Consider the following 12,079-nt stretch of genomic DNA (forward strand, 5'->3'; position numbering starts at 1 on the left):
ACACACACACACACACACACACACACACACACACACACACACACACACACACACACACACACACCATTCCCTTACAACAGCCAAGAAAGATGTCACATGCTTAAAGTGAGATAACATTATTGTGGTTTAGAAGATATTGGTGACCTAAATTTACATTCTGATCTGAACTTTAAGTCAGGAAACAGCCCTGCTAAGCATATCTTATTGGTCATGCATTGTCATAGACACATGCAGCCACTTTCCTGGAACTGCCTGCAGGACCGACACAAGTCTGCAGCTGTTAGGTGGGGGGATTTGCAACCTCACGATTCAAATCTGATTCAGAGGCCTCAGATAACATAAGATAATAAAGATTCAGATAATCGATACATCCATTTTTTGTACAGATCTTGACATATATAGTATTTGTCACACACAAGTTTTTAATGAAGTGTTTTGTCTACTGAGGTTTTTATTGTGTAGTCATTCTATGTGTAAGCCTTAAAGATGCTTGTGAAAGTCACCTTCTCTCTCAGTGATCCTCCATGTCAGAGGCTCAGTCATGATTAAAGGTGGAGAACATGGAACATGAGGGGGTCACATGTAATGTGATAAAGTAGATCAACAGCCTAAATGTGTTTTGCCTAATTATATTATGTATGTCTTATTAGATTGTGTGTATATATACAAAAACATTTTTTTTCTTCTTTTGGCCATTTTTTTGTGCAAAAAAAAAAAGGATTAAAATTTAAATTATTAAAAATTATTTAATTATTTTAATTTAAAATGAAATTACCAAGTAACAAGGGTTAATGCCCATTGAGATGTACATTATCAGGAAATAATGGTTGACGGGAAGGCCAGAACTTGACAGTACTTTTTGTAGCTTGTGTGTTAGCAACTTCCTGCAGAATTCAGAATGTTGCACTGAAGGACTAAACTCAGTGTTGTAAATAACAAATACATATTTTTTTTCCCATTTAAATATAGTGGATTCATTTAGACAGTTAAAAGTCAGAAGAGATCCAGATATCAATCATCCATTTGATTTTGAGATCCTACCCCTGCAAAGTACAAACGGCCCACTGAAGGAAGTCCAGGTAGGCATCTGTCGCACTCTGGTCCACTCTGAAGAAGGGCCTGCCTTTAGTCTGCATAACAGAATGTCTTGCTTGCAGCTGTGGACCAGTTCTGGCTTGTGAACATACGTATATATACCTTTACCTGGAAAAGAAATTAAGATGTTAAAAAGGACAGCAACGTAGGACTGGATGTTCGTTTTTTGAAGATCTACAAATTAAAAAAAACATTTTGCCATCTTCACGGGCATATGCTGAACAGGTTTTCCGGTATGAATTTTAGCTTGGCAACGTTAAAAAGAAGGGCTCCAGGATGCAGATCAAACCACAAGGTCCTTTTTAAGATATGCTTAAAACAAGGAATATCAAAAAAGGGATTAATCTGCCAGGATAGGTAAACCACCATTTCTTGCTACACTCCAGTTAGTTTGAGACGGGGCCGGACTGCTGACGTACCTTTCCGAGGGAAACAGGCAGAGCAGGCCTGCAGGAACTCATGAGTGGAGGACAACGGGTTAGAAACTGCCACCAGCGCCTGGTTATTCTTCTCCTTTTTGCCATGATGAGAATAGGATTTCAGTCGATAACACTTCAGTTAACAAAACAGAGAGCATGTAACAACCAGTCTAGATAATCAGTCTTACTTTGTAGTTATTCTTTGGAGGTCGCGTAACTGGTCCTGCAGCAGTAAAAGATCTTTTGAAACCTAGACATAATAAATTCAAATAATGTATACATGTAATGCGTACACTTTGGAGTAAATAGGCTACAACATGTACAACCAGTATGGTCTTTAAAAAAGGGAAACACTTCAAATTCAAATCAGGTGTCTCACGTAAAATATTCCCTTCTATCACTTTCTAAGGGCTCTAGAAGTCTATACACAAAAAAATTTTAGAAATAATCATCACTCTTTTGATTTATCTGCTATTTGCTGTTATGACCTCAAAAGAACAGGCCTCCTGCTTTGCCAATGATATATAATAAGTCACCAAGAAATCATAGTTACCAGTTGAGCTAAAACCGGAGAGCGAGTCCAGACCTGTTCCTCCGATGGAGTTTGCTGGCAAAGCTGCCACAACACCGTCCGCTGAGGGAAACGAGTCCAGGGCATCAAGGATGTTGAGTGGGTCCACAGATTTCACACCAATGTTAGGGACTTCACTACTCTGACCCCCTGGATCAGAGACGGTCGCCAGGGGATCTATTTCATCTAGCAAATCATCAAGGGACTTCTCCCCTTCGTCCAGTTCGGTTTTGGACTCATTCCCAACAACAGCAGCAGCAGAACCTGGAGTCGTATCCAATAAGTCATCCAGAGCATCGAGGCTATCGAGGCTATCCAGACTATCGAGGCTATCCAGAGCAGCGAGGTCACCCAGAGCATTCAGCGCCGCGGAGGTCAGTGCTAGGTTTGAAGTGCCCGCACCACCTCCACTTCCAGAGGTCAGGAGATCGTCTAGGGCATCCAGTGTCACAGCTGGGGTGCTGCACCCACCATCTGGAAAGGAGTCCAGGGAGTTGAGGTGGCTGACGGCCGAGCTGAAGAAGGCCGGGGGTAGCTGGGGTGTTGGGGCTGGCAGGACCGAAGGAACTGGGAGCTCGCAGGTGGATGTCCTGCTGGGGTCTGAGAATGCTGCCTGGGTGGGGGTCTGGAAAACATGGAGAAGGAAAATGGAGTAAAGAATGAAGTAAAGATAATTAATGAAAAAAAATTTAATTTTCTAAAAACATTTAGAAACAACAAAAGAGGGGGGGCCTCTAGGTCACCCATGTACGCCCCATGTAGGCTGAGTCCTGGAATCAGACCTGCGGGTTATTGCTGCGTGTCCCCCCCCCTCTCTTTCTCTCCCCCTTTCCTGTCTCTACACTGTCACTATCAAATAAAAAGGGAAAAGCCCCCCAAAAAATAATCTTTAAAGAAAAAAAAAAAGAAAAAAGGAAAGACAACAAAGAAAATTCAACGCATACATTTTTCACTTGTCAAACCAGTGCAGAGGTGACAAGTGAGTCAGAATTTTCTTTTTATCTTTAAATACGTGACAGAAACAGAATGTAAAGAACTGAAGAAAGTGTCACGACAGCCCAATTAAATGATGGTGATGAAGGTTTTGATTGATGCTGGCCGACAATAGCAACATGATTCTGAAACGATTATTTACGATAAATCATCCATACGTAAAGCTGCATTGATAAATATTATTCATAAGCAACAGATTAAATGTCTGAGTGTAATCTGAAACTGGACACTCGCTGTGGTGACCTCACAGAGGATCATCAGCCGACTGTTTGCCTCACATCTGCAGAGCTCTTTATTTAGCTCATGTTTTGGTTTCATAGCCCAAAAACACGATATGTTTTGTTTCTAGCCAGGGTAGACAGCTGTTTCCAGTGGAAAAGCTCTGATAAACTTGCTGTGCACTTCTTTATCAGCACATTTTCTTGAAGAAACCCAAAACAAAGTATGAACCTAACAATGAGCATAATATGGAACCTTTCAAAAGGAGAAGAGTTTTCGATTTTCCTTTTTTAAAGTCTAACCTCTACCTATTCTTTACGTTGTGGATGCATATCAATGTTTTTAAATGAAAGAAGCAATCAAATGGTACATTTTTGGTTTCATGGGTTCAATGTTTGCTCAAAGTTTTGTCTTCCGGGCTTAAATTTTAATCATTCGCAATGTTCATGCTGTTTGGCAGCGCAGTCATATTTGAAAATATCAGATATTGAAGCTCAAAGTCCACATTTCTACTGCCTCACCACGTCATAATGACTACAGTTTATAGATAAAAAGAGAAAATAACGCTTAGGATTAGGAATCCAAAGGCAGATTCAAATGAAGTTAAAAATGTATGCAATTTTTTGTAAATGAGCTTAAGCATGAAAAAAAACATTTCTTTGAAGAATACTTTAAGTGTAATTCCTAAACTCTTAAAGACTTGGACAATACTAATGCATCATTGCATGCTCTTCCAGCTTCGTTATCTTCTTCAACCAAGGACATCCTCATTCCATATCAGCCACAACAGATAGTCTACTGGCCTGCAAGGACGAACGCAGCACAGACACAGACATTACCTCAGCTGGCTGCTGCCCGTTGGGGAAGCAGTCAAGCAGGCTGTCCAAGTCGTCCCCCAACCGCTCGGAGTCGTCCAAAGTGACAGCAGGCTGGAGGCAGCTGGGAGCGGGCGAGGTAATGGGGGACTGAGGGATGCTGGGAAAGCTGACTGATGAAAAGCAGTAGGAAAATGCATTTAGATCTTACTTGTAATTTATTTTGTACACACATTTAAAGAACACACATGTTGCCAGTATCGGGAATGCAACACGATTACGTCAAAGTCAAGAATTTACACCTGGTGCGAGGCCACTCAGAGGATTCATACCGTTTCCTACATGAGCACCAGACACCTGGAAGGCAGAAGGAAAATCATTAATTAAGCACAAATAAATGAGGATATATCTGAGGAGATGAGTCAAGGCTAACAAATGTGCAAAACACGCATCACTGATTCTGTGATAAAATCACTGTCAGCTGAGAGGTGTTCTCATTTAATAAATGTTGGAACTTTGAAGGAATCATACATTTAAACTTTTTTTTATTATGTATGTTGGTTACTATTAGAGGTAATATGGAACTTGCCTTGATGGCTTCAGCAGTCATGTTTCCATTTGTGACACCTCTCTTGATAAGTGTGTTGTCCTAGGAAAGACAAAGTAACAGACAGGATATGCGAGACACAAATCTGCACCATGTCTGCATTAGTGTTGGGCAATATGACAATTTATGATGTGAGATTTTGAGCTACCATCATGGAATTCTCTCTACCGTAAATATCGTGGTAGCAACATCTCTGGAGGCTACTAACCCCTTGCATGGCATATTTAATCAACAACCTTTTAGCATCAATGTGGTTCTTAAGGTATTCAAATAACTAGATAATCAAAAATTATTATTTCATCCAAATACTTTACTATAAATATACTAAGTCTAGTATGAAATGACTTCCTGTGATATGTGATTGTATCCCTGCCCACTCCTAGACTGCATCCAATCTGACCATGACATAGCTGAAGACTGAAGGAAACCCTTGACCATTATTCATTGGCATTCCTCTGTGAAAAGGAAAATCAAACAAAAATAATTTCACTAACCTTTGTGCCGATATATGGTTTTCGATTTTTTAGTCCCAGATGGACGGCCAGCTCCTGTGCGAGCTCGTTCACCTGCTTGTCCTGGTAGAAGTTAAACAGAAAAAGAAAAGAACGTGAATGGCAATCCATCCAACAGTTGTTGATGTATTGAAAAAAAAAAAAATAGGAGGTAATTTACACAATGTGGTACAATATGATTCTGTATCTGATTCAGATACAAAAAGGCCATTAACTCAGCCACCACCAACACAACACCTACATTTTAAATTGTTTACATTAAGGCTCTTTTTGGGGGCTTTTTCATTTTTCATTAGACAGATAAGCAGATAGAGAGGAAAGAGGGGAGAGAGGGGGGGTTGACACGCAGCACAAGGCGGACTCGAAACCCGGGCTGCTGCTGTAGACTCAGCCTACAAGGGGCATACCCTCTACTGGGTTAGCTAGAGAGACGACCCTACATTAAGGCCCAGTGACAGCCTTTTCTTAGACCTTTTGGCACTGACTCTTTCCTTTACCAGACGACTGATGAGCAGGCAGTCCGTGGTGCAGTTGTAGGCCTCCTTGTACTTCCCGAGCTCCTTCAAACAAAGAGCCTTCCTGTACAGCGCCCTGCGGCTGTCCTTACAGACTTTCAGAGCTTCTTCGCAGTCATTTACGCCCCGGTCATATTCACCCTGTTGGCAACATGAGAGATTACAGTAAAGGACATGGTTAAAAAAAAAAGAAGAAAAAAAACACAATACGTTCAGTATGTTTTTTAGAATGCAGCTTCTCTAGGTACAAAATAAGCCTATTTATGAACCTAAAACTAAATATTTGCTGCCTGCACGAGACCCAACAGCTACGTAAGTAGAGAGGGAATTGCTAGACGAGGACTCCACATGTTGACGAGTAAACCGAGCGGTCCTGGACACATCAGAGTACAGACATACTGTAGTCAATTGAGCGAAGACACTTTTTTTAATACAGCTTTTTGAGACACATTTGATGGCACTTTTAAAAAAGATGGCTTTGAACCAATTAGATTTTTTATTCAGTGCTTACTCCCCATCTCCACTACTTCCCTTCCTTAATTTTGCCTAGATCTGTTTAACGGCAGCCCACCTTTGACTCAAAGAACATCCTTAAATGTGCAGAACTAGAATTTAAAAATAATGACACAGTTGTCATGAAGGGGAAATAAGCTATAGCAACAAAAAATGTCTTTGTACCAGGCAGCAAACATGTTTAATTCTGCTGTAGAGATGGGCATTTTAACATGGAGGTCTATGGGGATTGACTCCATCTTGGAACCAGCCTCAAGTGACTAATCAAGCTGCAGTTTTTGGAGCTCCTGCTACACTTTATTGATGCTTGGTTAAATACTGAGTACTTGGTTATATACCGACTTAATGTCCACATTTTCTTATTTTATGTCTGTTAATAGCTGTAGGTTTAACTTAAATAATCTGATTTACAGATAACTCAGCATTGTGTTTTGCCAGAATGGACATAAGTGTTTTTTTTTCTTTGTTTATAACATTATTTACTTACAATACATCAGAGACTACTGCACATCAAACAGTTTCATTTTTACGATTCCAGTGTTGAATTAAATGTTAGGACTATCAGCTAAATATACAATGGATAAAACCAGAAATCTGATTTTTTTAATTTTTATCTCCAACATTAAGTATTATTTTTCACTAAAGCAGACATCGCAAAATGTTTTGTAATTCTTTTGCCCGTGAGTGCGGATATGGATGTATCTGTGTTGGTGGTCTGTCAACAAAGGGCTTGGCTTGACGATTAAGGACTCATGCATGCCATAGACCTTTGGACTGCCATATTAACCCCTAACTGTCTGAAAATGCCTGGAAGTGGATTTCTTTATTGGTTGAAAATTTCATAAAAAAGGTAATATATGCATTATCTTTCTATGTATAAAATACTCCCCAGACTCCCCTAGGGCTGGGATAAATATCAATATTATATTAACATATATACATAAAGCTAGATATTGTCTTAAATTTTTGATATTGTGATAGAACTGTGAAGTGTTGTCTTTTCCTGTTTTTAAAAGCTGCACTACAGTAAAGTGATGTAAATGACCAGCTGTCAATAGTCATTGTATCCACATTATTGGTGATTATTTGTCAAAACTCTCATTGTGACTATATTGTGAAAGCACCAATAGTCAACCCTACAATATCGGCGTAATATCGACATTGATCTATTTGGTCAAAAATATCTTGACATTTGATTTTTCCCCCATATCACCCAGTTCTAACTGCAACTGCAATAATTGTAGGACTCCAAATGATATCTTATCAACAAACAAACAAAAGTTTACAGCCATATTAGCAGCTCTGTGTGGCTATAATTATGTACAGCAGTGCTTTGAGCTATATGCTAACGTCAGCTTGCTAACACGCTGCAATGAAAATGCTAACATGTTAGTTTGTTAGTCCTTAGGATTCAATCTCTGGGGGCCATGCAAGTCTTTACAAACTTTAATGGCAATCTATGAAATAGTTGTTGTGATATTTTGGTCTTGCCACGTGGAGGAAAATGTAATTCAACTGCAGTAAGAAAATATAATTGTTGCGTCTTCTTTATTATCATTATGAATGCTTATCTTATGCTCACTGCTCGGTACCATAATATGCACTCTAAGATTTCTGGGTCCTGGGTTCTCCCAGATATGCCTTGGCCTCCCCTTGAACCCATGTGCTAAACACCTCCCTGATGAAATCTCTCCCCCTCTCTTACAGCATTCATGTATTCATGTATTTCATGTACTGTGTTGTATTATGTATATGTATATGTGTATATTATGTATTATGTCTGGGCTTCCCCCTGCTGCAACATAATACATTACATATAGTTTATGTATTGAAAACTATTTCTAATTGAAAGCTGTAGTGGAATAACAATTGTCATGTTACTGTATATTAAAGAGTGAAGGATGCAGGTTGACCAAGTTATTCAACCTGTCAGTCTTATGGGTTGATCCTGTTTTATCTGGCTGTACAAGGGACGTAACCTGACGAGCCAGATGGTTTGTTACACAGAACCGTAACGTTGGAAGGTCTGGTGGAAATTCCTGCGTTCTCCTGACCTAAACAGTGAAGCTGGATATCAATCCAGACTGACATCAAGACAAACATTTGAACTGTAAATCCCCACTTTTATGACTCCTGTCCCTCATTCTCTGACAATTGTCAGATGCCTTGAAGTATCTCTCTTTTAAGATGAAAGGGAAAGTTTTTCCACCCACAGGGACATGGATCCATCACACTTAAAGAAGAGAGAGGCTCAGCGGGGGAGGTGATCAAGTCACACTGTGACACCTTCACAGAGGAAGTGGGGGAGAAACTGAGCTCCAGAAGAAGCATGCGAGGGAAAACTCCCAGCTCAACAGAAATCCTACTCATCATCCCTGAATTTTGGGACAGAGACGTCAGACTCAGTATTAGGGGACCACTAAGCTCTATGTAAAAGCATCCGAAGAGCACCATGTCATGGGACCTTTAATTATTGTTATTAAAATAGAACAGGTGCACCTGAATTTAAAAACATTAAAACAACCCTTGCTAATAACTAATAATTAATGTAAATGAATTTGCCACACACATGTGCTACACAACCTTGCGTTAACATGCATGCAGCTGCCATGCAAGGTAACAACTGACTGACAGAAACCAGCTGTAACTCACCATACTGTGGTAGGCAGCAGCCCGGTTTACATACAGGCTCTCCAGCAAAGCTTCGGGGATCTGGATCTCCTCTGCTGCAGCATAGCAGGAGACATTCAAACCTTCACTGAACTCTCTCACCGCCTGCTCCCAGTCTCGGTCCTTGAACGATACGTTGCCCTCATCGAGCAGGTTGCACACTAGCCGGGTCAGGAAGTCCTGGGAGGACGAAAAGAAATCAGAATACGAAAAGGGTTGATTCCCACAAGAATTTCCCTTGGTGATTAGTGCATACATACTGTAAAACAAAAACAGACATTTTAAACAAATAATATTAAATAATCAAATCCAAATCAAATACATATAAAAGAAGCAAATAATCTGATGGTGGTGCGTCCCTAAACGTTTAGGTCCTATCCTGACTAAACTAGTCCAAACCCCACAGCTTTTAAGAATGATTTTGTATTCTAGCCATGATGACATTACACACGTGCATTTAACTAAGAAATGGCTTCAAAAATACCATGACGGCCAACAAATAGGTTGTTATAAACATTCCTCTGGATCACGCTTGCCTTGAAGTGATCCCTCTTGTATCATAACTCCAACATAAGAAATAATATGAAGCCAGAGAAGTCTGAATTACAAAACTACAGGAGTCTGTCTGATGTTAAGCAGGTGTGTTGATGTTCACCATCTTAAGTTAACATGTTGTGGGTCTGCAATGTTACCCCACAGGCGCCAAGTAGGTGGAGTCACATGGCTGAACAAACACAAAAACAATGGAAACCTTAATTGATAAATAGTCTGTGTGGGTCTGCTTAATGTGTTGTATGACTACGTTACTTATGACTCAAGAGCAGAGCAGCCCCAAGGTAGTGTCCACAAACTACAGCTTAGGCTGATGGGAGTGTCACTAGTTCAGAAAGTGTTTGGTTCCAATACATCAATTTTATTTTAAAGACTTGTCACTTTAAAAAATAAGAATATTAAACTTATGGTGGAGCTAAAGGAAACGTCGGCATGACTCATTCTCTAGGAATGATAAAATCAATCCAACAGTTGATTGCTGTATGGAGATTGATGACTACAACAGTAACACTTTCAATGTGAGTATTGTGAGTATTAAGACGGACGTGAAAATGATCTGAAGCTCTAAACTGCCTCCAAGATAAGAATGAGCTAAATATTAGGGGGGGGGGGGGGGGGGGGGGTGTCCAGTCCTTGATTTTACATGCAGCCAGGCATTCACAGAAAGATGTTAGAGAGACACAACAGAAGGCACCGTGCCTGTGACTTCAGCAACAACTTGTAACCAACTTTTAACAAAAGTGAAACCCAGGGTGCAAGGGTGAGGAAACCGTGTGTTTGTAATAGCAGCTGGTACCTGGTAGCCCTCAGGCTCTGGATAAGCCAGGGAAGACCTAGAACACAAGAGGAAAACTTGTTTAGAAATGGGACAGCTTAGTTATCAAGGATATGGTGCATTCAGGGCTAAGGTTTCACTTTCGGTCAAATAAAATAAAATCACTGTATGAACAACTCACTGTATAAATGTCAGAGATTTGCTTATCTCCTCTTTGCGCTTCTGCCTGGCAGGGTCCATGCTTGCTTCCCTGGGAGAAGAGACCACGAATGGATTAAGTAGCAAAGACAGACTAATGTTGTGAAGATATAGTGTCTATGAAATCTAGCTGGTGTACGCCCACGTAGAGGAAACTAAAGCTATAAACAACCTTCGTCAGCTCGTTCAAAGACACTCGCCAAGCTTGTGTTCATGTTAATTCATTATTAAATAAATGTACATCCAGCATGCAAACCCTGGACCCCGCTTGTTTACCCTGGCTTTCATGTCGCGTTAGGGCCAACTTTAGGAGCACCTACCCAATAGTGACTTCGGAAGTTCATGGAACCGAAGAAAAGTTTAAACGCGTGCCATTTAGTGTCCAAAAGGGGAGAAGACGGAGACACTTTCTACATGTGAGAGGTCGAGCTCACGCTGATAAACACAGCGAGTCGAGGTGGAAGAGACCCGTCGATGCTCGTGTCTCACTTCAACCCAGATAAGTTTCGATTTCCAGAAACCCCAGCACTGAGCCAGCTGCAAACCTCCACACTGGCCCTTTAATGACCCCAGAGCTGTGTAGCCCTGAGAACAGTCTGTCAGGCACCATTACTGCTAAGTAGCCCTGAGAACAGTCTGTCAGGCACCATTCCTGGCTCAGATTGTAGCCCTGAGTGAAGTCTGTTAGGTGGCATGCCTGGCTCAGATTGTTGCCCTGAGTAAAGTCTGTCAGTCACCTTTCCTGGTGAGATTACAGCCCTGAGTACAGTCTGTCAGGCACCATTCCCAGCGATAAAATACCCGAGTACAGTGTGTCAGGCACCATTCATTGCTTGCACACTTCTTTCACTGTCTATGCGTACACACCATAAGAGGGTAGCCGTGTCTACGTCTACGCCTTTAACTGTCCATGGTCTACGCTCTTCATAGGACGGACAAAATTCCGCACCGGGGATCAATGCGTGACAACAGACGGGATATCGCCCGCCTTTTCTCGCTTACATATCATAGACCGTTAATATATGTACAGTCTATGATTCTTACACAATCAAAAACACAGGTAAAGGGTTAGTGACAAAAAAATACTTAACTGCTGTGTTTGTATTTTGGAAAAAAGGTTGACTTCCTACAAATATTGAAACAAGCTTAAGAAAGTTTACCCCATTCCAATTTAGCAAAATGTCTGACATATCCGAGACTTATGTGTTTTCCTTGAGATTAACTAATATTCACCTTTTTATGTAGCATTTGATATTTTGGATTGAATAAATTTGCATTGAGAGATAATCTTATGGAAAGTTCCCCATGCCAGTAAGTATGGTGAAGGGTATGTGATGATGGGAGGGGGGGGGGGCTATTTTTAAATATGTTCCCCCTTTTTTTGTTGTTGTGTTCTTTGTTGTTTCTTGTATTCAGGTAATTATTTCTTACATAGACAACATCTGTATTGTGAATACGTATTGTATTCCTCAACATGAGCATTGTATGTTTTGTTTCCTTTGTAAATAAAAAGCTTGTAGAAACTTCTGGGTCAATCGCGTCTGATTGTTACGTCATCACGTCGAGCACACACGCTGAGCTCTGATTGGATCACACAAACTGTCAGTGGAACGATCCAGAGCCAT

General features: G+C 40.7%; 1 protein-coding gene across 3 annotated transcripts in view; it reads right to left on the reverse strand.

Moving 5' to 3' along the window:
- Nucleotides 1-11,047, reverse strand: part of LOC117957913 (zinc finger CCCH domain-containing protein 7B-like) — a 15,860-nt gene extending 4,813 nt beyond the window's left edge. Inside the window, exons 1-13 of one of the 3 annotated variants that reach the window (XM_034893987.1) lie at nucleotides 10,771-11,047; nucleotides 10,438-10,501; nucleotides 10,278-10,314; nucleotides 8,912-9,109; nucleotides 5,717-5,887; nucleotides 5,214-5,288; nucleotides 4,702-4,761; nucleotides 4,415-4,469; nucleotides 4,137-4,285; nucleotides 2,068-2,710; nucleotides 1,703-1,764; nucleotides 1,515-1,608; nucleotides 1,042-1,203 (exon numbers count right to left, since the gene is read on the reverse strand). In XM_034893987.1, the coding sequence (XP_034749878.1) occupies nucleotides 1,042-1,203; nucleotides 1,515-1,608; nucleotides 1,703-1,764; nucleotides 2,068-2,710; nucleotides 4,137-4,285; nucleotides 4,415-4,469; nucleotides 4,702-4,761; nucleotides 5,214-5,288; nucleotides 5,717-5,887; nucleotides 8,912-9,109; nucleotides 10,278-10,314; nucleotides 10,438-10,501; nucleotides 10,771-10,798 (1,798 nt within the window). In that variant the 5' untranslated portion in view covers nucleotides 10,799-11,047. Of the gene's footprint in view, nucleotides 1-1,041; nucleotides 1,204-1,514; nucleotides 1,609-1,702; nucleotides 1,765-2,067; nucleotides 2,711-4,136; nucleotides 4,286-4,414; nucleotides 4,470-4,701; nucleotides 4,762-5,213; nucleotides 5,295-5,716; nucleotides 5,888-8,911; nucleotides 9,110-10,277; nucleotides 10,315-10,437; nucleotides 10,502-10,770 lie in introns of all 3 variants that reach the window. The other 2 variants (XM_034893989.1, XM_034893988.1) reach the window with 2 other exon arrangements.
- Nucleotides 11,048-12,079: the final 1,032 nt, after the last annotated feature.

The sequence above is a fragment of the Etheostoma cragini genome, chromosome 15, assembly GCF_013103735.1.
Source record: "Etheostoma cragini isolate CJK2018 chromosome 15, CSU_Ecrag_1.0, whole genome shotgun sequence".
In the NCBI taxonomy this organism is placed as follows: domain Eukaryota; kingdom Metazoa; phylum Chordata; class Actinopteri; order Perciformes; family Percidae; genus Etheostoma; species Etheostoma cragini.